The sequence below is a fragment of the Nesoenas mayeri genome (assembly GCF_963082525.1).
Source record: "Nesoenas mayeri genome assembly, chromosome: 3".
Lineage (NCBI taxonomy): Eukaryota > Metazoa > Chordata > Aves > Columbiformes > Columbidae > Nesoenas > Nesoenas mayeri.
This window is the reverse complement of record NC_137544.1, coordinates 60259593-60286316: the sequence shown is the minus strand read 5'-3', so window position 1 is coordinate 60286316 and position 26724 is coordinate 60259593. Positions and strand designations below refer to the sequence as shown.

The 26724-nt window shown below is 41.0% G+C and overlaps 1 protein-coding gene across 1 annotated transcript; it reads right to left on the bottom strand.

The window, feature by feature from the left end:
* Window positions 1-268: 268 nt before the first annotated feature.
* LOC308038908 (uncharacterized protein) lies at window positions 269-26724 on the bottom strand (the record flags this gene model as incomplete). The annotated part of the gene is made up of 14 exons (XM_080341846.1): window positions 269-390; window positions 1598-1723; window positions 2958-3092; window positions 3983-4097; window positions 5472-5600; window positions 9719-9852; window positions 11014-11059; window positions 11905-12030; window positions 13267-13349; window positions 14396-14518; window positions 19450-19569; window positions 21038-21157; window positions 22116-22235; window positions 26499-26724. 14 exons carry the CDS (start codon window positions 26722-26724, stop codon window positions 269-271), a joined length of 1725 nt encoding a protein of 574 aa, XP_080197972.1.

Here is a 26724-nt window from a genome sequence, read left to right as displayed (position 1 = left end):
AAGATTACCCAAGCTTAACAGGTGTTTTCCAAGCCACTGGAAGGAATGTAGCTGTAGTCCTCAAGCACACATAAGCAGTCAGCCAAAGTGTTTAAGGGATTGTCTTTTGACCTGCTCTGATTCTTCTTATCAGAACATCTCTTTCTGTGTGATGAAACTGCAAATAGAAGGAAAACTTTAACTACAGGAACCAATGAAAAGACTTGTCTTCTCTGAAAGTTCAAGCTCTTGGATCTGGTAAATTTTCATATGCCATCTGGTTTATATATTAACTGTCTTCATGGCAATTAGCTGCCCTGAGGAGCTCTTGAGTTTCTTCTGTTTGCTGACGGACTTGCTCAAGGAGTTTGGCCATTTGGCTTTTTCTGAATGCTAATGCAAATTCTGGATCTGAAGAGAAAAAACAAGTGTTAGGCAACCTGCTGCTTTCCCCTGTGTTCTAATGCAGATGCTTAGAATGCTTATATTTCAGGTTAGATGCAGTTGATGGGTCTTATTACAGTGTGAAGTATAGTGAAGTAGAACAATATTAATCTACCACACAAAGCAGATACAAATTCAGTTTTCATCCTTGTGGCCATTCAAGATGGCTTGCTGCAAAGTTCTCCTGATCCAGATGTCTAAAGCTCAGTTGCCAAATTCAGCCTGATGCAACAAATGCATATCATGATGTAGTAGGGTCTTGACTCTCCATATGTGAAGATACATGCTATATACATTTATTACCATGTGATAACTCTCATCTGTATGCAACTTCTACCCAAAAACGTGGAGAGGAAAATAAAGAGGGGAAAAAAACCCAAGGAACAAAATTTAAAGTATGAAAAAGATGTGAGAATTGCTAACTTTAATAGCTAATCATGCAATTTGCTTGTTTGCTTCCTTTATGAAAATAAACTAGATTCATATTTGAAAAGTTTTTGGGTTGCATCTAGTGCCAAACATTCTTATATCAGATAAAAACATCTGTACCTGTAGTCCTGTTTCCCTGCTAATCAGAAAGCCTTTATAGAATCATAAAATCATTTTGGTTGGAACAGACCCTCAGGATCATCGAGTCCAACCATAAGCTAACCAACTCTAGCACTAAACCATGTCCTTAAGGACCTCGTTTAAACACCTTTTAAACACCTCCAGGGATGGTGACTCCACCACTTCCTGGGCAGCCTGTTCCACTGCCTCACAACCATTTTCGTGAAGAATTTTTTCCTAATATCCAACCTAAACCTCACCTGGCACTTGAGGCCATTTCCTCTTGTCCTATCACTTGCTACTTGGGAGAAGAGACCAACACCCTCCATGCTACAACCTCCTTTCAGGTAGCCATAGACAGCAATAAGGTCTCCCCTCAGCCTCCTTTTCTCCAGGTTAAGCAGCCCCAGTTTCCCCATCCGTTCCTCATAAGACTTGTGCTCCAAGGAAACAAACTCCCTGCCTTTATCATAAGATACTCTTAGTTACTTAAAAACAGGCAAGAGCTGTCCTTGAGATTATTCTGTTTGCTTAACTGAGTGGAGCTGGTCATTTCTGTTAGAAATTTTGACAGGAGCAGGCAGCAACTGAGCCCTGAGGGGCTCACCCACCAGTAAGGACATACCTGCTTGCAGTCTGCAGAAAGTGGCGATGCCCAGCTGCTGAAAGCGGATCTCTTGGTGGACAAGAAAATTCTTGAGGTAGGCCTGAATCTCCCTGATGTGATGCTTCAACAAAAGCACCATTTTTTCTGCATAAATGGGAGAACCAGGAGGAGATCAGTAGGAGCCTTTAACACACTGAAAACTGATTCTTGTAACAATGTAAAGATCATTAATGACTCATCTACCTTCAGCGACAACCAACTGCAAAGAATGGCAAAGGACTTCCACATACTACAGCCTCTAATGGCATCGCTGATACCTGAGGTAAACAGAAGGCTGGGTGGGTGTGGTGCTGGGAAGCTGATCTTTGTGCGAGGGGCATGCACGCCGACTTATGGACTGGTCCCACTTGTCATGCAAACCCACCCGTGAAGCCCTTAGGCTGTTGTGCTCTGTTCACCACTTGGGACTCTGCAAATCCTTGATGGTAGAATTGAAACGATTTTGTGTTTTCTCTAATAAGAAACTCATTATAGACTTAAGTTTCTCTCACATCTGAGGATTAAAATCTTAACCACGCTTTTTTAGAGAATGTGGCAAGAATTATCTGAACTTTTTTTTTTGCCAGTCTTAAAGGCCCTCAGCTGCATGGGACAATGATATTAGGCATAGAGTAATTTGTTTTCTGAAGACAAAAATAATGCTTTTTTCATTCTCTCTCACCGAAACTTAAAAAAATAGGCTATGTTCTTAAAAGCCACTTCACTTCTGCTAATCTAATCTCGAATTACAACAGCAGTGTTTGGTTCAGTAAGATGCTTTCCTTTTGTTGGTCAGAGAGCAGAGATGACTTAAAATTTTGGAACACAACCATTCACTTGTCATTGTCTCTACCAACCTCTGCTCCTATTTGTGGAGAATGCCATCACCTTGAATATACTGAGGAGGAGGGTCAAACAGAAAGATGCAACAATGCCTCTTGTCTGAAACATGTTCTCATCTTTCCCTTAGTAAGGAGTATTTTATGCTCTCTCACCTTCCTACTTAAGTTGTGTTTAAGGACCTCCAAATTGGCTTCAGACCAGCACTGCAGAATGATGTGGTGCTTGAAGAAGGCAACAAACACCTGAATCAGATTTTTATCTGTGGTCCTTTTTTATCCCTGGGCTTCCTTATGCACTCAGCGCTGTTTTATGTTTATTTCAAGGATGGCTGTAGGTGCTTTTTATGTTAATAAAATTGTAGAGACCAGGTGAAGGATGCTGAAGGAATGTTAAAGGTTGTTTGGCAGTTAACTCCTTTGGGAAAAGGCTTATTTCACTCCAGGTAGCCATAAATATATTTGAAAGCACAGTTAAGTTAATGCTGTGTGACAGTTACCATGACCTATCACGTGCTGGATGATGGAGGCAGCTTGAAAGGATGTCTCAGTATGTTTCAGCTGGCCAGCCAGTCTCACCAAGCACTTTGTCAAGGGTTCGTCTATCCACTGGACCATGTGTAACGTGGCGCCCTCTGGAAGACAGATAAGAGAATGGTCAGTAAACAGAAACTCCAGTGTCAAAGAAATAAAGGTGAGAGGTCTGCCATAAACCATACTGCCTAAATAGGAAATCCATGAAGCCACTGGAGAAGCAAAATAAGTGCTGAACTTGCACAATATGTTTAGGTTGCAAAACAGGGTCATGTCCTGAGGTTACGTCTCAGGAAGGTAGGGCTGTGGATTTGATTCACAGCAAGGCTAGTGGATTTTTATTTTGTTGGGTTTATGTTCTGAAAGAAAGAATCACTTTATGTACGATATCTATTCTTGCCTAGTGGGCTTAGTCTGTCCAGCAGCTCCTGGGCACCTCTTTCAAAATTAAATGTGACATGTCACCAGTTGCATGGCAGTTACACCACATAAGAGATGACATGTTTGACAGACAATATCCAATGCTGGAGCCGGCTGAGAAAATTGATATTGATCTTCTTTGCCATGGGGAGTGCTCTACATTCCATGGGTGCTAATCTAGAATCTCATAAAATCTATGTGCAAAAAACAGAGCCACTTTGTATTTTATTTTTTTTCTCATGTTAGTTTCTGCTATTGTGAAATGAATTCAGTTGGAGAAACTGGGTGACGTTACAAATAAAAAGAGAGAGTACAGCAGTAAAGTTCAGCACAAAGAATTTGACTAAAAAATTTTACGCAGTTCAACAGAGAAAAGTGCAAACTACGGAGCCCATGTGTCCTGCCAGGGAGTCAGATCTTTCTCTTCTTGAAGCTCATGGCAAAAATCCCAGTGAATTTAAAGGAAAAGACTTGGGCTGTACATCCACCTGTGCTTCATCTCCTATTAGGATTAATGAGCGATATGCACGCTTCTCAGATTAAGCCATTTCTGGTGGGGTTGCTTCCCTACCTTGCTTTGCTAGCTCAGCAAGGCAAGATGTCACATAATGAAGAGAGTCTTCTTCAGTGTCGGTAGAAAGCATAGTCTGGAGGAGACTTTCAACACATGGGCTTTCAATGATTCTCTGCAACAAGAAAGAGATTCATGTTTAGCACTTCCATTGTCATTTTTGTGGTGTCCAAGGACCTCAGAAGTACTGAATAACTCTTAGCAAAGGCTAAAACATCAGTAATGGAAATGTCTCCTCTCAGATCTACCACAGCCAGGTGAAAACCACCTTGGATTGTTCAGAGATCACCGTATTTTAGGCATTTCTCAGGGCTTGCTCTGTCTGTGGGATGTTATCATGATCACAGATAACTCTGAGCTCAAAGAATTTCCTGACCTGTTGCTGCTGTACCAGGCTTTATGTCAGTGTTAAGCTGTCATTTGCTCAAGTCTTGCTGCAGAGGTGAATAAGCTGAGTGCTCCAGGGCAAAACATTAGGAAATGTGGAAGTTTTTCAGTTTTTAAGTGCCTCCAAGGCTTTGAAAACTTTCTGGTGTTGAAATGCTCTGATCTGCAGAAATATGAGATGACCTCTGACTAGCAAAGGTGGGTTCTGTTTCTGGAGAGAAATGGTATGAATTAAACATTTCTATGTATCTCTTATCTCTTAGGTTGAATCTGCTATGCTAAAAGTGGTGTTGGATAGCTTGTCTCTGTACTGTGATATGTATTTTAGAAAGTGAGCAGAAAATAGATAGGAGACTTAGTGTGTGCTGACCAGGATTAAAAGCACATGAGACCAAGGAATGAGTCCTGAGTCACCTGGAGGTGACTGGTTACTTGTGAAGTTGAATTCAAAGTCACCAACTCTCTAGGAGGTCCTAATAACACAGTCTCCATGAGGGAGCTCAAGTGTCAGTCAACAAAAAGGAATATATTTTCTGTGTGCTCATTTTACATTGCAGTTTTTTAACTTGCTGCGTAGTGGTTGAAGCTGGATTCCAGACTGCTGCCTTTCCAGCTCCTACACTGTTTGTGTCTGGCTGGCATAAAAACACCACTTTTTTTCCCTCTTGTTCCAAGAACTCTTATGTATTTTAGGGATGGTTCCTTAGAATTGACCCTGGAAACCTGGCACTCCCACTCATGTCTGTGGATTCACTTGTGCAGTGACAGCTAAATACATTGCATGGCACATTATAAAGCTTTATGAAGGTGAACCACCTCCCTTCATAGGAAAAAAAAAAATAGACATTTATTTTTATTAGCATTTCTGTATTGTATTGGAAAAATAAAAGTAAACCCCCTTTTCATTATGGCACATCATGTCCTTTTCTTCATACTTATAATTTTGTGTAGAGTATATTTGGTGTATGTTTCATTTAAAAAAAACTACCAAACAAAAAACCACAACAAAAACAAACATACATTTCTGTGGGAAATGCTGATTTGACATAAACATAACTGCAACCTCCCAGGTCTAGTTCAGTGAAAAATATTGGGTACCTACCTCTGTGTTTTTGGAAAGGCTCAGGTTTTTGATGATGCAAGCGGCATGGGCAACTATCACAGGGTCTGTTTTATGCAGTGACAGTAACATCCCCAGGCTCTGTAGTAGCTCGGCACACGCCAGAGTGTCCTGAGAAGAACAACCAGTATCTCAATTACATCATTAGATCCAGTACAGGCAACACAATGCAACTTTGAAGTAAACTATAGATAGACAGATCTTAGCTCTGAAAGGAGCAGTACTTAGCTCATTTAAACCGACAGTGTAGGGCCTGGGTTTATACAGTCTACTGACTGGCATTGATCTATAGAGCACTTGCTATGGAAAGCTGGAGTCTTTAAGGTCCGGTAGTTTGCACTGAATGCTTCTCAGAGGTTGTTGGTAGGCAGGGGAAGGACGTGTGATCCTGACTGGAAGGAACAGTGGTCAGGATAGGTGTGAAAGGCAAAAGTACATGGTAGTAGTAGAAGCAGCAGCATGACCTTACCTTACCTACAATAGTGGACTGTCTACATCAGTTTGTGATCAGGCACCACTTCAGTAACATGTTCTGACCAGCATCTTCTGAGTTCATACATATGTTTCTCTGCCGACAGATATCTCTTTGAATGTAGTCTTCCTTCAGTTACCACTAATATTAATTGAATCAGATGTTCTGAGTTTGGATTACTGCCCTGGTAGTTTCTTCAATAACAGGATGGATTAAGGGGGCGCTGCTGTTTATAAGAGAAACCTGATATCAGCAGCCTTTGGGTTAGGTCCACAGTAAAAAGCAAAAGATTTCCTCTTGTAAGTGTTTTTTTCTTTCTGTCTCTTTCCCTTAGGAATCTGAGGTCTTTATGCAGTTCATATGTTTGTTAACAATCAACTATATTATTTGTCCTACTTAGAAACTGAGGCACATTAGCAAGAGTGTGCAATATAAAACAAATAATTGGTCCTATCTAAACTGAGGAAAATCTCATTCTGAAACTGTGAATTCTGTGAAATGTCAGGATCACTGAAACAGCACTGAAAGATAGATGTCTTTAAAAATTAGTTTAATTTGCATCTTTCTTTTACTTAGCTTAAATTGAAAAAATGCATCTTATTTTCCTTTAACATCAGCTGACATCTTCACTTATGTTCATTTACAGAACTGTCACAACCAGCATTCCTAAAATAAAACATGTAAATAGATGGAAAGGGCAGTGCTATGCCTAAATTCAGGGCATTTAAAGAATCCTATATGCAAATATAGCTGTAAATTTTCTCTATTTTTATTCTTCCTTCTTTTCAAAGGCAGAAAAAAAAAAGTAGATAACCCAATTAAATTACCACGATGACTGCGTTCTGTGCTTTTGGACCAACTGTCCTCTTTTCTATGTAATCCCATAACTACATACGGTATACTTATTTGATTTGCTACAGCCTGAGAGAAAGAAGTCGTCTGCAGATTATAAATGAACTTTCTAATATAGAATGACTTCCCTGCCAACTTCTTCTATTTGTTTAGGACCTATGTTTGCAAGCGACATTACTTTAAATTTTGATGAACCTCTTTTTTGGCTGACAAATGGCTGGGATCCAGGTTTTGTTTTCTGGCTCAATCTTCCACAGTGCAAGAGAATCATCATAAAACTGAGTAAAAATGGATTGGGTGGTTCAGATGGATATTGATCTAACATCTCCCAAGATTATTAAAGAAAAAAGAAAAGGAAAAGCATTCCAGCAGCAACTGTGCTTACAACTGCAATGCTGCACTTGCACCCTTATCCAGGGATTTCTTGCCAAGGTAAATGTTGTCCCATTTGCCAGGTTGCAAGATGGGAAGGCAAGGTTATTTTGTACCTAGAGTAGGAAAATCAGTGGCATCATCTGGATTAGACAAGCGCCTGCCACTCTGACTTCCAGGCCTTTGCTCAAAGGAATATGATTTAAAAAGCTGTTTTCTCAAAAATGCCTGACTCTTTCTTTAATGTTTCAAGGCTGGGCTGTCCTTGGGAGAACTGAATAAAAGTCCCGCTGCAAGAGGGAAGTTTTCCAGCACTTGTTGGGAATTGTTGTCAACAGCCTGGCCAGGAGATTGCAAAAAAGGGGTTAAACAGAGAGAGGAGCTCTTGTGAAACATTCCTAGGGATTTGCTTCATGGTAACAAAAGGGCAGATGAATTCTGCCCTATTGTATCCTGGGTAGCATTTGTAATAATTCAAGCATCACTTGACTTGCTTGTAAAGGTTAGCTTTGTTCGGTGGTTTGTTTTCTAACAGCTGTTCCCATGGAGAAGTCCCGCTTTCACTCACTAAGAATTCAGCCTGGGTTAGAGAAAGAAACCTTGAGAAGGTTTGAAAAACAGGCCAGAAGAGGCATGGAGGTGGGGAGGCAGGATATGAGTAAGAAGAGGTCAGCCTCTTCTCAGAGTGCCTGGGGCTCCCTTGCACAAAGCAGCAACATTCAGCAATCAGGGACAGCTCTGTTTGCTCACTAAAACAAATTTTGAGATGTAGATACTTCTCACTGGAGAACAAATCCTTGAGGGGGATGCTTTGCTTTCCAGCCTCCTGCTGCTTACCCTTTTCCCCCATGAAGGACAGGCTGTTTCACTGTTGGGGTAACAAGTGTGAGCTCCCAGTGCTTTTGGCTGTTCCCACTGATGCTACGACATGCCCTTTGTAGCTGGGAGTTTGAAGCACTGGTAAAGGCTGGATTCAGGATCAGGGAAGAAAGGAGCTGTGGGCACTCTCTTCTGGGAGAACAAAAAGTGTAAATGATGTTTGGGAGCAAGAAAAGCAAATACGAGTGAGGACAATGTTTCAGCATAATGCCTCATACTGAGCAACGTTTTTACTTTTCAAGTAGCCTCCAACTAACTTAATGTATTTCAGTTGTAAGTTTGTTGAGAGCAAATTGTGTTTTGATTGCTTGTCAAACTGCCTCATGCAATGAAGATGCTTCGTGCTAATGCAGCTAGCACAAACCCTGTGAAGCCACAGTGCCCGTGAAGAGCTCTGTACTCTAGTTGCTGATTCCCAGGGGTTGAGCCTACCCATTTTTGCCATCCCCTCCTGAAGTCACAGGAGGTGCAATTGGGTTCATACTGCGCTGTGTACGTGCAACTGAGATGTAATTCCCCAAGGATGTTTGAAATCAGACTGAGTGTATTTCAACCACAAGAAGCACCTAAGCCCAGCTATGGTTACTCAGACTGTCACTGCTGCTTAAAGCAATGTGGCAGGAAAGGTTCTCACATTCTTTTGCTTTACCCTAAACTCTCTCTTAAAAGGTTGCTAGCCTACGACACCTATCAAAAAAAACCTTTCATATCCATATTCCTAACGATGTCTTTAATTATTGTAATGGAAAAGCACATTTAAAGACAATAATTTGTCAGTTGCTACTTACTGGGTTTGCTATTTTATGTGGAATATTGAAAGTACAGCAGAAGTGTCTGTTTTGTTTATTTGCTAGAGTTTATTTCTAGTTAGACTTCTTAATGTGTTTGCATAGTGTTGCACTGTTAATGGTAGTGTTTATCCTGAATCTGGGCAAAAGAACCATTCTGTAACTAAGACACAGGAAAGTCCTTGTGAATTAGCTAAAGACAGGTAAGATTTCAAATTGCATTAACCACCCTTCCTGTCTTGATCCTAATTCACAAGATGTCATATTTATGCAAATGTACTTTTGAATAACTGTCCGTATAGGGAAAGAATGTATTTTTGCACTTTATTTCGCACTGATGCACTTTAAATGCACACTCTAATTTAGTTTCTCTGCTTTTCAATGTGTGGGGAAGCTCTGTAGCCAAGGAATAACTTCCTCAGCTGTCTCCATGGCTGCAGTCTCTCATGGTGCCAAACCTGTGTCCTACACCTTGAATACCCACCTAGACATGCACAGCTTGGTAATGGAGGGGACCATAGGGAGTTGCAGAGACTGCGGGGCAGTGTTTACTCATGCAAAGAATCTGACACCTGTCTTTCCCTCTACCCTCCCCTTGATCCTGTTATAGATAACCTGATTAATTTTGGGATCCTTTGGATCCCACTCACCACAACAGAAAGGCTCCTCGGGCAGCTAGTGACGGTGCAGATGCAGCAGACAAAACCCCACCACTTCAGTGGGAGACAGAAGGGTTGGGAAGCCCCTCAGAGTCTATCAGTCAGTCACAAAATGTGTTTCGTTTGCAGTTTTGCGATCATGACAATTAACCCAGATGGTGGACAGAGCTACTCTTTCCCCTGGTCTTGGGAAATGACCTCCCCTACCTGGTTATGCGGGTGCTGGGACAGTATCCAGAGCAGGGCGATGGAAGCATGACGCACGTCCTCATTGCTGGATGCCAGGAGAGAGCACAGCTTGGGCAGGACATCCTCAGCAACCATCTCGGCCTGGATGTCTGCTGGTTTGGGAAAATGACCGTGGTCAGGGAGTTTCAGGGTACCACAAGGTGGCATTTGGGTCCTGACTCATAAACGTTTGACTGTACCTCAGTGCTGAAATTAGAGGGGACTTCCTCATCTCTGTGGGATGGGACAATGCTGCATGTTTGATTATAAAAAGAAACACTCACTTGTTCTGGGTCCTTTTTCCAAATGATTAATATTGGCTTGAGAGCAGAATGTAGCTCTGTGTACTCCTCAGTTTGTGTCTGAACCTCAGTGAGAAGAAATGAAGGAAATTTTCTGAGTCCTTTATTGGCATAAGGCCTGGTAGGAAGATGCAGCTTCTGCTGGACAGACAGAAAGACCTCCCCAAGCACCACCTATCTCACAGAGTCATGGTTAGCTGGGGAGAGATCAGCCATCCTGGCTGAATCTGTATAACCCATTTGTCCCTGCAACCTCAGCAAGTGCTTTTGGACACTACAGGCAATGCCAGAGCAGCCAGCAGATGGAGTGATAGTTCCAAAAGGCCAAGCAGACCAGGGGTTTTCAACCATGCCAAGGAGCAGCGCAACAGTTCCTTCACTTCCAGCTCCACTGTAACTGTTATTGCTTGAAAATGAAGCACCTCTATGTTTTCTAAATCAACAACTCTACCCTGGACCCTAGGGCTCTAGTGTTGAGTGTGCCAGTCCTCTGCTTTCATCTCTCAAGTATGCTGTAGGAACTGATCTTGGGCATTAATAGGATATGATTTTTTTTTTTAAGAAGATGATAAACACTTGGGAGAAAATTATATTTAATGACAGATTCATGCCTTGGAAGAAGGCAGATCCCTATTCAAGCAGCAATTTCAGGAGACATTCTGTCCTAAGCAAGTTTAATGCCCAGGAAAACATGGAAGGGAAAAAAAAGACAGTTGCAAAGGCTCTGTGCATGAGACCTCTGCTTTTTCTCTCACTTTTTCCAGGTACTTCCCCTTGCTACCTGGGAGCTCTGAGACTGGTCTAATTAGTAAACCTGCACCTCCCTCTTCCTTTACCATTTTCTCTACATTTTAATTGGATGTTATCTCTTTGCTTTTACTATGAAAGCTTCCCAGCCCACTGTGCTCACTCCGAAAGACAGAGAGAGAAAGAAAAAGAAATAGTGTTGTTTATCTCCAATATATTGCTTACCACTGGTAGCCAAATTTCTTAGGCAAACACATGCCTGGCTTGAGACCTGCTTGTGCCAAAAAGCCGGGGAGGGGGGCACAAACGGGAAAGAGAGGCAGGGGGAGAAAAAAGAGTTGTTTTCAGTAACGCATGTTCTCGCCTACTGTACACACAATATATGTGACAACACTAGCAAGCTATTACATTATCTTCAGAGAACAAATTTTGGGACTTTTTTTTCCCCAAAGTTTAGATTTTTTTTTTCAACCTCCTCTACTATCAGTCATCCTGTTGTTGATGAGGAAGAGCCAATGGGGTTCAGATGCTGGTTTATTTTGGGCATGTCAGATAAGTTATAGGAAAATGAAGAGGAGTGAATTTGTCTCATTTGCCTTTTTATACCTCCCGTCTACACAGAATTTAAGATTCCATCCTTTAAATCCCAAACTGTGGCTTACTGAAGTTTCTTCGGTATGGCTCCTAACAAAGCAAAATTTTCAAGATGTTATTCTTTGAAGCGATATAGTCAATGTTATGGATACCAAAAAGAAAAAAAATAGCATAATAGGTGCTTCAGATAGTTTCTGTCACAGACACAATGATTGAAGATAGTTGAGGGCACTTCACACATGTAGTTTGAAGTTTAAAAAATACAGGCCAGTCTAGTATAAGGGAGGTGTCTGAGGCTGTGGAACTACTGTAATGACTTCCTTTCTCTTCCTCTTTCGCTGTACACTGACCTTGTAGAACCTATGTTTCTTATAGCATACATCTTTTTTCATGGGAAACATGCTGCATAGGGACCTGTACAGTAGATGAGCAGAATTCTGCAAGACTGAAACTGGAACCCCAGTTTTATAGCTCTACTCTGATGCTATGTCTTTACACAAAGATAAAAAGCTACAGCTTTACCTTGCCCGCAGAAGAGGATAGGAGAGAGATGAGTGTCCGCAGCAGGAATCTGTTGCCAGGTCTCAGCATTGCTTCATGGTGCTGAGCATTAGCTGCCATGTTGCTTAGGGCAGCACAGCTGTAATACTGCAGAGAACCAAGAAAAAAGTAGAGAGGTCACAGTAGTGACATGCTGAAGAAAATAACTTGGAGAAATGCTCAGATTTAGAGCTGATGGAAATAAAGTGCTTTTTCGTCTTCAGAGTGTTTTATTGTGTAGATGTGATAACAGCCTGAGTGGGCTTCCTCCAAGCACAGCAATGCCATCTGCTGTAGCTCCAATTGCAGCCAGGCTGTGGCACTGCTCTGTACAAACCCAATGGGACTGTATATTTGGGAATGTGCTGTGCTGCTGCAACAACACTGCTGTTGGCACTCAAGTGAGCTCATCTACATCTGCTTTATTATATGTTTACAGTGATTTACTCAAGCTGGATGTAGTCATTGCCCTAGCATGCCAAGAGCTCATTTTCAAATGACTTAAACATTAACGCTAGAGAGAATTATATATATGAGTATGGATAACAAGGGAGGTACAATTAGAAGAAACAGGTTGAACTGCAGAGAGGGAAATTTTAACATGAATCTCACAGAACGCTCATGGTGCTGAAGCAGTTTGCAGAAAGCAATTCCAGAGGCTCCATCACTTCAGACATTAAAAAGAGAACTGAGTAGAGGTAACAACAATAATGGAGGAAACTGCCCTGTACTACTTAGACGACCAAATGAATGAACTAGTAGATTTTAAGGTTTACAATGCTGATTCATTGTTTTTCATTAGCAGACTTTTGAACCAAGACCAGCTCTCTGTTGAGTGTGCAGAATCACAAACAGGTATCCATGGTACACATAAAATAGGAAGACTCCCCAGACATTTACAATAATAATAATAAGAAAAAAAATCTTTGCAAGCTATGCCCTCTCAGAACACTTAGTAAAAGTGCTTGGAGTGGAAGATCAAAGTTAGGATTAAAAAAACCAAACACAACACACAAAAACACACAGCGCTCACACAAAAAACATATAGGAAGAGCCCTATCTACAACTTATCTGATCTGAAAGACAACCGCATGGCAACTGTGTTATTGTGCTGGTAGATGCACTTCTGCATCATGAACTTTCTTCTGTGGAGCTAGACAAATTGAGTGTTCTGAATATACATTATCTGACTGAGCTGAGTTTCACCAAGATGCTCTCGTATTTCCCCCTTTCTCTAGAGGAACCTTCCCTCCTCTCCACCTCTACATTTCTGCATGCTGTGGTTTACGCTCTCCTTACAATCACACTGTTACTGTTTAAAAATCTGATTTGTCTGAACCGTACCTGCACTTCTGAGTCAGGAGATTCCAGCAGCAAGGCAAGAACTGGTAGAGCTCCTTCCTTGCATAGGACCTGTTGTATTTTCTCTGCCATTAAACATAAACAAAAAGTGCTGTTAGTGTATCCTTTCCCTTCCCCCTCTCTCCTCTGGAGGCACTATTGAAAAGCGATACGCACAATCCTTGAATTCTAGAGAATGGTGATGTTGTCCAAATACTTGCCAAGCAGTGTTATTGGAGAGTATATATAATTCAGAGCTTGTGCAATGTAGCAGTATGCAGACATTCTAGGAAAATGACTAGCAGGCTGTTTGATCAATTGAGGCCTTGCTGGTTTTATGCTAAAGACTGTTATGAGCATCTGAATTGCTGGAGCAGCTGAAAAACCCCAGGTAGCATATTCACTGTCATTTCTATGTTAAAAAAAATCAAATTATTTTAAAAATTCTGAATAATAACAAAAGTGTAATAGCCAACTGTAAAAGTTCTTGCCTATTGTTCCCTTCCACCATATAAAGATAAGAAACATTACTCATGGCTGTATTGTTTAGCTGTGTGGAATAATGGTATCATCTAGATAGGTGAGATTTAACGCTGGCTCGTTTCAGAGTTAATGTATGGTGGTCCGCAAGTTATTGCAGAGGACCAAATACCCCTTTTGCTAAAGCTGTTGGCATATATCCAAGCAGCCTTTAACGTCTGCCCCATAATAGTTATATTTTGCATCTTCCAACATCAAGTTAGGGATGCAAGTCAAATGTTCGTGGAGCTTGACAAGCTTCTGAGATTGCTTTAAAGTACCACTAAATGTGCTGCTGACTTTTTAGACCAAGTTATCTATTTTTTTTTTTTTTCTGTTTCTTTGACTGATGATATAAGTGCTTGTACATTAGCCCGTTGGGGTTGAAAATCAAGCCTTTCTTCTTTTGTACTAGGCAAAAATGGTTTCTATTAGCTAAAGAGAGGCCAAATTTAAATCGCCAGCCTATGGTATCAACATGAACATCATATGCAAAGGAAATAATTTGTTGCTCAGATATACACCTGTTCTTGCCTTAACCCTTTTGAATTATTTTTCTATCAGTGAGAAATTTCTTTCAGCAATTTTAGATAAACCATTGGTCAGAAAGTACCTGATTGTGTGAGGTTGAGAATAGCACCAACTGCATTCTGTTGGACTCTAGGATCATAGGAATTGGCAAGAGACAGTAGGGGTGTAACTCCTCGAGCAGCACAAATAGCCTCTCGGTTGGACTCTGGAGAAAAGAACCAGAGAAAGAAAGATTATGTTGTCATATTACTGTGAGCCAGAAGCAGGACCTGTAGCAGACTAGATTTCTTTGGTGTTCGCTTCTCTATTTCTTTGTTATATATATCCAAATTTCTCTGCATGCTCAAAGGAACCTCTTAAATATCCTAAGAGCTCAATGGGAAAGAAACTCACTCATGTCTTCTGGATTGGGCACAGACCGCAGCTGGCTCAATGCTTTTGTTTTGTGACTGGGATGATCAAAACAATGGGACCATAACACCCCTTAAACAGGTAACAAGGTGTTGTACTTGTCTTGTAACCCTGGAATGCCTGATCAAGCTATTCACAGTGTGCCAACCAAAAACTATATGAGTAACCGCAGGAAGACTGCATTTATTTAGCGAGGTGTATTGAGGGCCAACTTCCCTCTTTGAATGTGCTTGTGACACTCCTTTGACAGCCACAAACAATGCAAAGATTTCTACAAACAGAATTTGACTTAACCACTGGAATTTGAAAAGATACATCTTCTCTGAAGTGGTGATGCTTCCTTGCACAGCAGTGTATTAAGTTGTACTGTTGTATTCAACATCCTAGAGGACAAGAAGAATTCAAAACAAGATCTGCAGAGTCCCTTAGAGTCTTGTATGAAAAACTGGGGAAAAAATAACTATAATACTTAAATAATGCAATAAAATTAACTATATACTTTAAAATACTATATAACATATTTATAAACTGTGTATATTACATATGATAAAGTTATACTGTGCTATAAAATATAATACAATTTAGATTTTTAAGAAATCTACTTTTACTTCTACTGCTCTTGTTTTAGACTTACTGAAGGTAGCCTCTGTTGTGGCGTATAGAGAAGAATCCTTCCATTATGTTCTTCCTTACTCTTCTACTCTGAGGTCATATAAACATTTTCAACAAATAGCTTGCTGCCACACTGAGACAGCTGTCTATGGTTCTCTCCTCTTTACTGTCTTATTTATATCTATACATTATCTGTATTTGTATCTATAAGCGTTCTAGTGGCATAATTTTGAAAAAAAAAAAACCAAAATGTGTTGACAGTAGTGTTCTTTGAAGTTGATGAGATTTCAATGGGAATTAGACCAATTAAGAATTCTCTTAATATCATAGTATTCTGCAGATTATTTTATAAAAGGAAAAAGCAAAATCCATAGTCTACATCTTCCACTGTTTATATGAGCCAAACTGCCACTGAAGACCACAGGAGTTTTACCTGAGTATTGCTTCATTTATGTACGTTTCAGGACAGTTTCAACAATGGCCAGTCTCTGCAGGTTTGCTGGGAGAAACGTGAAGCAGAAGAAAGCAAGAAATGTGAAGGTATTTGGATGAGATCAACTCTTCACATGCCAACTAACTTAGAGAGTTAAGAAAACAAAGCCACTATTTCTATACCTGGAGCCTATCTATACTGCGGAACTGACATACACAGATAAGCTAGGATATCTATTCAAGTATAGTTCAGCCACTATCAGGTTAATGTTCCAGGACAAGGCCCTTTCTGCTTTTATATGGATATTTTATACCAGGAAAATACCTTTTATTCTGGAAAAAGCACACTCTAATTTTTGAGCAAATGATTGTTCTGGGAAGAGGCATGTATTTAAAAATAGATTTTTCCATGTGGGAAGCTATTATTCTGGTGAAATTTTCTGGCCAATTTTGTGGACAAGCCTTTCTTCAATCTAATCTGCCTACATATTGTTCTTTTGTTTCCCTAAGCAGAAGCAGAAATTCTTTTGTGCAGATGCAACTGATAGAAATCAGTCTGGTGTGATGGAAACTCTAATTAGCTGAGTAAAGAAGAGAGGTAAAAAGATTGAGTATTCAGATATTGCTGCTTACTTCATTCTTTCACACAACACACTTCGTGAATGTTGTTTAAGAACCTCATATTTGCTTAAAATCTTTCAGACAAAACTTGGGCAATATATGACAGAATAGGAGCCGTTGGGTGCTTCAAAGGTTTTCCTCCCTTAAAGAAAGATAACTGGCTTGATTTGGAAAGGCTTCACATCTGCAACAGCTCGAAGAATTTTTCTGCCTGAGGACTTGGAGGTGGCGGTCAACACTGGAAGTCTACAGTGGCAGGATGAGCTCCTGCAGCCTGCTTTGGTGGGGGGTGTCATGTGGAGACCCAGGCACCCCATTCTGCCTGGGAAGGACTGGAGCGCCCACTCCCCTCGTGGAGGAGTGGAAAGACAATGATAGGTACCCACATGATGGAAATCTCTGTGATGAATTTTTTTTTTTTTTTTTTTTTTCATTTTCCCTTGGGTCACTCACTACCTGACAAGTTCTCCCTGCAGTCTTTGTTAGTGCCTGTTAGTGTGGGTTTGCTGGATTTAATTTACATAAGCCATTTTCCCTTATCCTCTCTATTCTCACTCTAGTTTTGGTCAGATAATGTGGCTGAACACTATCTGTTTCATCAACTTATGTCATCTGTCTCACCAAGATGTGTAATTGTACTATCATCTCCATAAGTGATGGGGCAGGCTAGGTTAGATTTCTCTCCTGGGCCACCTGTTTATCTGAGTAATGCAGTCTCTCCAATGATGTCACCACAACCACTGATGCCCCTTAGAGTGCTTTTAGAAGGGAACCCTGTATTCAGACACTACTCTTAAGTGGGGAAATCAATAACATCTACTCAAGCTCGGTTTGAATAACTCACCTTGAAACATGCATTTATGAATTCTTTCTTTCCACTCTGCCATTTGTGTGATTGAAAATTCTTCTGTCAGTACAACTTCAAACATGCTCTGCATTCAGTGCATCTTCCTTGTTTAGTTTAATGCAGGTGTTCAGGCCTCCCTAAGCCCTTGTTGTGAACATTTTGCTCTGTTCCTATGTTCTCTGAAAAGAGTTCTTATCCCAGAACTCATTAATTTCATCCACAGATTGAAAACCTGCAGGTACTTGCAACTGTGCACATGTCCTCTTGCTGTGTGGACAAATGTTAGTGTTGGAACAAACTGACCTTCAAATTCTTTTCCTCTGAATGGGTTTGTTTGCTCTTTTTATTTTTGGCTACCTATTGCGGTGGCTAAGTATGAGACAACTCAGCTTACAGTCACACTGCTAAACAGCTTCACTCTGTACACAGTCTTGCATGCTTATGCAGCAGAATTAAGACATTTTACCATTCTTGGATTTGGAATTTTAGTCACCCTAAAGCTATTTAAAGGATCTTTCTAATTTGGTTGTGCTTCTATATTTTTTAAATTACTCTGAAGAATAAATGGCTTACTTAAAGGACATGGCTGAACAGAGTATTTTTTAAGATATCAGAATCTGCAAGTTAAAGCAAACGCTAGAGAATTGCCACTTGATTTAGTCTCATTGTTGCAGTAGGCAAATGTAGTCTGAAAAAGAAATAAATGGATCCAGTCCATTTAAATGCTCTTTAAACTGGGACAGAGATCCTCAAAACTGATCTGTATCCCAGACAGCAACCCAGCCTATGCACCTACCTCTATGTGCAACAGATGCCTTCCTATCTAGTTTGAAAGCTCCTAGAGGACTTAATTTGAACTGCTTGTGCTCAGCACTACAGTGACACTTAGGGGAGTGTGCGATGGCATTAGATGACCACCCTCAACAGATAATGAAGGTGCATTGGATCTGGAGTGGCTGAGGGTTCCCCATACTCTGGGCTAAAGACAGAGATATTTAGGAGGGCCAGAGCGCCTTCAGGACTAAAGAACATCCTTAGGTGCCCAAAGAAGTCATGTTGTCTGTGGGCTGCTTAAGTCAGGTGAAATGATATCCCTCTGTACATCTTCAGGCGCATAACTCCACTGACCATACATATAGAAAGCCCTACTAGTGCCAAGTACCTAAAAATCTAGTGCTGCCACACTAATGCATAGTTAAGCAAGAGAAGATGGTGCTAAATGCATGTAGTGCATCGTGAATAAGGAACTAACTGGCAGCAGGTTTTGCTGAATGGGAATGACCATCTGAAAGGAGGCAACAATTGGAATTCCACAGGGACTGGTCTGTTGTCGGTTTTGAACTAGAAGTTAATACAAAGGTGTGAGTGCAGTATTGTCAGTGTGGTGGAGGACTGGAATAATTTACAAATCATGGGTGAGTTAGAAGACTGAAGCAAGAGGAACAGAATTAAACCTTACAGCACAAAATGCAGGGACATGTGCTTAGAAACTTTTGCTGCAGATCCTTAATCAAATGGTCTCTGCTGGAAATAGCAGCAAAGGAGGAGAAAGATGGATGACAACATCACCACAATGCAATCACAAAAAAAAGCACGTGCTATCATGAGATGTACCACAAAAGCCACAATAAAAGATACAGGTGATTGTGTCTGCATATTCCTGGCAACCTCTCTTTCAGAAGAGACTAAGTCAAACTGGAACTCCCACAGCATTTATGTACATCTTGGGACTGTAACAATGCCTGAGGTCTGTGGTATCACAACAGCAGATGCAATTGCTGTGTTCTATTTCTGGAACATATAATTTACACCCAGAAGGGCTGTGAAGATGAACAGAGAGTCTTGCTTACAAGAGGAGTCTTAAATGGGCTTGGCTTTTTCAGTCTAGTAAAATGAAGGATCCTGATCAACATAGACATTAGAGAGGAAAAACTCCTGAAGCAAAAACCAGTGTAGACACTAATTAAGATAAGCTAGTCGTTAATATATTTACGTTGGAAATCAGAAGAAAGCTTGTAATCATAAGCGAATGAATGTCAGAAACACTGAGAAAAAGACCTTACTTAGCTGGAATCTCAAGAGGTTGAATTTATGATGTAGGAATACCACAATTTGCTGCTGCACTTGCAAATAAGTTGTTTCACCTTGAAATATGATGTTGAGAGTTGAATGAATCCACTGCAGAGGACAAAGAGAAAGAACAGCACACTCACCTGAAACCGCCAAAATCATGGTGCAGGCACAGGAGTTACACTGGACAGTGGGATCCTCTGACTCAAGCAGATCCAGAACTGGCTCAAGTAAACCCATTTGAACAACTAATTCCTTGTCGACTATTGATACATTCAAGAGAAAATGGACAAAGAGAATAGTAAGCAGTTAATGCCTTTGTGAAAAGAATATACCTTCTTTTGACTGCTTTGGGGGTCTATATTATGATTAAGCAAAACAGACCTAAGATGGAAATGGTCTGAAAGGCACTCACAGTCCCTAGCTTGGTTTGCTTGTTTCCTCTTCAGACTCAGGAAAGAGCGTAAGAGATGTTCACAGGTTCTAGTTCAGAAGGTCCCAAGTATTTCTGCTAGCAAGTCTGTTTTCAAACCTAAGGTCTCCAAAATGAGGAAAGTGTAACTGCAGCTTTCCAATAGGTTCACAATTTACTCAGCCCCCGCTCTTTTTCTTCTGAAGTCTACCTTTTAAATACTTTTTAAACTTGTAAATTGTGACATATTATTTGCAGTAAGATCCTAAAGGGAGAAGAGAAAAGAAAGGAGAAGAGAAAAGAAAGGAGAAGAGAAAAGAAAGGAGAAGAGAAAAGAAAGGAGAAGAGAAAAGAAAGGAGAAGAGAAAAGAAAGGAGAAGAGAAAAGAAAGGAGAAGAGAAAAGAAAGGAGAAGAGAAAAGAAAGGAGAAGAGAAAAGAAAGGAGAAGAGAAAAGAAAGGAGAAGAGAAAAGAAAGGAGAAGAGAAAAGAAAGGAGAAGAGAAAAGAAAGGAGAAGAGAAAAGAAAGGAGAAGAGAAAAGAAAGGAGAAGAGAAAAGAAAGGAGAAGAGAAAAGAAAGGAGAAGAGAAAAGAAAGGAGAAGAGAAAAGAAAGGAGAAGAGAAAAGAAAGGAGAAGAGAAAAGAAAAAGGAGAAGAGAAAAGAGCTAGACTGATTCTGTCTTCTGCTGTTATTGGATAGCATGATGGAATACCTGTCATGGTCCAGGTGCCAGGGAGCGCAGTAGCAGATGCAACAAGGACACTGGTGATGCGGTGTAGGGTGTTCATGCCCTGTCTATCAGAACAAACTTTATTGGGAGTTTTTAATCTGCAGCTCTTAGATCCTATCTCAACTACATTTGCCCTATTAGCTACAGAATAAAGTGAATTCTACGAAACTTTTTTTTTTTTTTTTTTTAAATCTGAAAGCAATGTAAGACCAAGTTTCAGTTAATAAATAACAAGGGAATGAGCACTGTCTCAGAGTTTATTTCTATAGCTGTATCTGTTGCTTGAAAGGATAAGTGGTGGGCTCTCAATCCAAGAATGAAAATAGTATAGTTGTTCTCACACCAGTCTGGGAATAGTTTATCAGCTTTTGCACACAGATCCAAGATCTCTTGCACGTGATATTACCTATCTGGAGGGATCTGATATATCTTGGTGCCACCAGAATCTATGTGGCGTGCAGACAGAAACAGGCTCATACCTGTCCCACCAGGAACACAAAAAATGGAATTTGGATTTGTGTAGGTGTGCCATCCTTATGTCTGAAGAGATACTATTTCACCTGAACAGAGAAGTGTAGTTAATTACTCACTATTTCCTTCCAGCAAGATATTGACAAGGGACAAGGAAGACATCTGCTGCACCTCCAGGTCAGCAGACCGTAGTAAGGCATAGAAGGATTCCAGATGCTCCACAGGCAAGGGGATGTTCACTACAGGAATGAGAGAAAACACTCAGGAGTCTCATGGTTCATAGCAGTCACATTTTTCTCGTTGGTCTTAAGCCTCAGGTGCTACCATACATAGGCTGAGTGGTGTTCCACTTCATTTAAATACCATTGCTAGCAGCAAAATAGGGCAAGTCTCCTGAAAAGGTTTTGAATAATCAACTACTTCAAAAACATCATGGGAAGGGAAGTAATAAGCCTCACTACCAAACAAGTCATTCCACCTCATAGCAGGTCTGCATGTGGTAGTTATCTGCACCTTTCATCCAGCAAAAAATACATGGGATAAAGCTATCAAGCCAAGTGCCAGAATATTCTCCTTGAAGTAAATTTAAAACAATCAAATAAATAAATCATATCCTGCTTTTTGCTGGTATTTCTACCTTTTTGTGGGACCCAAACTCTTGCTGAAATCTTATTTGGCATATCTAGGCTGACTTCAAACCATTTACAAATTACCTCAGGAGCCAAGTGCTCCCACAGAATAACTGGAACAAAGGAGAATGTTTCATTCATAAACTTCCACTACAATCTGTCCTCTAGAGCTTCGTCCCCTTCCAAAAAACTGTATAATATAAAAACCTTAAATGATCACTATATCCATTTCCTTCCACCGTATTTTGACTGTGTTGCTCTCAGGAGTTTCAGTATAGGCTGAATCTAACCACTTTGGCTTCTGCTGAGTTTTACACAAGTATTACAATTACATAAATGACAGTCTTTTATAATCATAAGATGTCACTTCATTGCAAAACCCAGAAAGACTGCTCATGTGGCAATGACAGCATTTCCATTTCCCTTAGCAAACAACATAGCATGAAAGAAAAAAAAATTAAAAAAAAAATAAAGAACTTTGCTTAATGAACCAGAGGGAGTTTCACAGTCGGAAACATATTTTATTTATAATTATGTGAAAATTTTCTAAGGCATTGAGATAACTTACTGTGCTGACTCATATGCAAGTAATAGAGGGCAGCAGACTGCTGTAAACCCGGGTTTTCTGAAAACGCTAAGGTCCTCAAGGCTTCCAGAGAGTCCTTTCCAAGTGGTGACATTTCAAAACCTACAATGTACAATGACAGCACAATTACAGAGTTCACAAAAATAAATCAAAATTTACAGCCAACCAAACACATACAGATTTTTGCATTGCAAGAACTCCATAGAGCCATCCTTATTCATGTTTCCATGAGCAGAAGCAATAAATGAACCTGGAATAACTTGTCCTTGGCAATGCCTCTTGTGAAGCTCATGAAGCTAGTGACTGAAGTAAGGTAAATTATAACCTTTAGACACTTTTATGCTATCCAGTATAAATGCAAGTGTTCCTGTTCTCCATAAAAATCTTTATATTTTCCTGAATCATAGAACATATTTGTAAAAAAAAAAATCTAGTGAACACAATATTCATAGTTATAAGCTATAGAAAGAGTATATATTTTTAATTTACTACATTTTACGTTCACCGTGTTTCCTATCCTGGGTATTACACTACAGGATTTCAGGGAATAGCAACATGGATTGTAAACTAGCTTGCCTCAGGCTCAAATTTCTATCATGAATCTACCTGTTCTTGAGTATGATAGCTCCCCTATGAATAAACCAGATGTTCAGCAACAGCCATCAAGAATACAGCAAGAGCAATCAAGCATGACTTCTGTAAGTCACTATGTAATGTGTAGAATGGAGCAGCAGAAAGGGAGAAAAAAAGGCCATTGAACCAATGCTCAATAGTATAAACAGTTGAAAAAGAAATGTAGTATAAATTGACCGGTGGGGCACACATTTATAAGATACATTTTCAGACAAGAGATGAAAGGAGTGTGTTAAAGATTGAAATATCTCTATGATCAAGATCTGCCTACTTTCACCTTCCCTGGGATAAAGAGATGTGAGGGGTGTGAGCTTTCACGCCTCAGTGCAGAACTCAGTCGATATTCCAAGCCATTAGAAGCTGCTGACATGTCAAGAGCAACCAACTCCCACCTTCAGGATCAGGTAAGTGGGCTTCACAGAACTGCTTCATATAAAGATCAATTTTGTTTAGTAATTAACAATAATTAACAATAACAATAATTAACAATAAACACAAGAGGAAGGACTAGCCAGTCTCCCACAGCATCCTCACGGCTAAGTTGAAGAGGTGTGGTCTAGACAATAGAGTAGTGAGGTGGGTTGCAAACTGGCTTAAGGAGAGAAGGCAGAGAGTGGTAGTCAATGGTGCGGAGTCTAGTTGGAGGCCAGTATCTAGTGGAGTGCCTCAGGGGTCAGTACTGGGGCCAGTATTATTCAATATATTCATTAACGATTTAGACGAGGGAACAGAGTGTACTATCAGCAAGTTTGCTGATGACACTAAGCTGGGAGGAGTGGCTGACACGCCAGAAGGCTGTGCTGCCATCCAGCAGGACCTGGACAGGCTGGAGAGTTGGGCAGGGAATAACCTGATGAAATTTAACAAGGGAAAGCGTAGAGTCCTGCATTTGGGCAGGAACAACCCCAGGTTCCAGTATAAGTTGGGGAATGACCTATTAGAGAGCAGTGTAGGGGAAAGGGACCTGGGGGTCCTGGTGGACAACAGGATGACCATGAGCCAGCACTGTGCCTTTGTGGCCAGGAAGGCCAATGGCATCCTGGGGTGTATTACAAGGGCAGTGGTTATATCGAGAGAGGTCCTCCTTCCCCTCTACTCTGCCCTGGTGAGACCACATCTGGAATATTGTGTCCAGTTCTGGGCCCCTCAGTTCAAGAAGGACAGGGAACTGCTGGAGAGGGTCCAGCATAGGGCAACAAAGATGATTAAGGGAGTGGAGCACCTCCCTTATGAAGAAAGGCTGAGGGAGCTGGGGCTCTTTAGTTTGGAGAAGAGGAGACTGAGGGGTGACCTTATTAATGTTTGTAAATATATAAAGGGTGAGTGCCACGAGGATGGAGCCAGGTTCTTCTCGGTGGCAAACAATGATAGGACAAGGGGTAATGGGATCAAGCTGGAACACAAGAGGTTCCACTTAAATTTGAGAAAAAACTTCTTCTCAGTGAGGGTGACAGAACACTGGAACAGGCTGCCCAGGGAGGTTGTGGAGTCTCCTTCTCTGGAGACATTCAAAACCCACCTGGACATGTTCCTGTGTGACCTCACCTAGGTGTTCCTGCTCCAGCAGGGGAATTGGACTAGAAGATCTTTTGAGGTCCCTTCCAATCCCAAACATACATACTGTGATACTGTGTGATCGTGTGCAAGGTTTTGGAGAAAAAAAATATATCTCTTAATGTGGTTTAATTCTCTTCCTTACACACTGACTATCCAAATCTCCCACATATCTATGTGTTTTTGTTTGGAAGAGTGATGAAGCAGAAACCACTCAAAATCTTCATCTGCTTCTATCAAGCATTTGCTGCCCTAGCTGACAGCTGAGTATAATGGTCAGCAACGAAATCTCTCCTTGCACCTAAACTGTGCAAATGTTAGCTCCCTGCTTATTATTGTTTGCCGGGAACTGAGGATGGGCTTTGTCCATCTCAGAATAAAATACATAGGTGAGCACTAAAGCAAGAGGTATGTGTCTTGGTTCTCTTTGTGAGGCTTCCCTGTCTCTATCTGTGTTGGCAGCAGGATTTGGCCACTTAGAGAATTAACTTTGATTCTTATTCCTGGGTACTGTGTATCTCCTAGCACAGACATTAGGAATCCCCTGAGAGCACACATTGTCATCTGTGCACTGCTGTCACAGAAGCTCTAGGCTTCCTGCTGCTGTAGCCCAGCTCCTGAGGACCCAAGACAGACCAGCTTTTTGAATACTTGTTTCAGAAAGGAAAGGATTTCACAAGAAAGCATACACATTGACTCTTCAGGAAACACTAGTGAGTGCTGCAAAGGGCCATTCCAGCCTCATCATTTTTTTTAGACCACCCCTTCGTTGCACTTCAGCCATCAGCTGAGCTGGGGTACTGCTAAGCCTGTCTCTTATATAATCAGGAGCATGCTAACCTTTGGAAGAAAAAGTTCTGCCCTGAAAGATCCTCACTGTAGATCAGGACAAAAAGTCTGGTCCTATTCTGGATACAGACTTGAGGATTTAGCCAGTGCTTAAGGTGCAACAACTAGTGAACCGTATCAGCAGCACGGGACCCCCCACATTCGTGGGGTAATTACACCAGCTAATACCAGCTGAAGCTAATTCACGCATGTTCCCAACAACCAGCGTCAGAGCAATTATTCCAAAGGTTGTTCCATGACAGATCAAACAGTGTTAATTGTGTCACACCAAGGAAAAGTATCTCCCCTGGTCCCACTCACAAGATGGTTTTATGTCCACAAAAAGACAAATAAAGCAAGAGTATTTTGTGTTCCACACCCTTCACACGAAAGTAGAGGACTATGCAATTTTTGTGTAGTAGCTTCAGCCCAGGGTTGTTAAACTTAAAGCAATATACTCAGTTAGCTGTCAGGCAAAGCAAAACCAAACAAGCAATGGCCTGGCCCCTACCTAAGCTTAAGACAAAAAATGTTTTTTAGGTAAGACAACTGACAAAACACACTAGTCCAAGATGGTATTTTGTTACTGCAAGAGTGAAATTAAAAAGTTGTCCTATTGATATTGTTGTATCCTAGGACAGGATAGAGAGGATATCACAGGTAGATAAACAAGGGAATTAGGCAGGTAGCCTGTAAAGCAGAAGAGATACATAAGAGTTATGGATCTACTTTGATTCAAGCACAATCCCATTATTGTGTTCAAGCCTTGTATCTAAAACGTTTGCACAAAAGCACTTTGGAAGACCAGTCGTCTGGAATCTGAGGAAGTCCCGGGAGCCCAATGGTGCCTTTCCTGGGGTGACTTTGACCTCACCCATGCAGAGCATAAACATCCCCAGCGCAAGCCCAGGTGTTCTGCAGCAGCCAACATGGATGGGCACAACTCAGACAGGACCACGCTGTGAGTTTCCTGCTCACAGCTCAGCACTCAAGAAGCATCCAGTGCTGGTACAGCCTGTTTCCAACTTTGTGACCTCAGTGACTGACTTCAAAAAATTAACTTCAATCATTAGGACTCACTTTTATGAAACATATTTACATGAGGTATTTATTAACAATAGTGGCAGAGCAAGAATGTTACTATTTCTACCTAGATCCAGCTGTTCTGCCACTTCAGCCCTTGGTGTCCTGTACACAAAGAAAATGCTCTGGTAGCTCTGGCCTTTCCTACATCACCACCAAGGTGCTCCACACTGTGGCAGAGCAGTTCAACCAGCAATCTGTTTTCAACACACAAAATGAACCTCCCTGTTCCCTCACATCACTTTAGAAAAAAACAAGCCTTCTTACCTGTTTCAATATGCTGCAGAAACTCCTGCGCTGTAACTCTCTCATGAGGCTGCAGGATGGGCTTGTAAAGCTGTCTGGCTTTAGAGCTGTTTTGTTTCAAGCAGGAGCATTTGCTTATCAGAGTCAAGCATTCCTTGACGCCGCGCACCAAGTCAGAGGACATCCTCTGAACAAACGCCACAAAGTCCTGCAGCAGCTGCATGCATCGTCCACACAGTTGACCCAT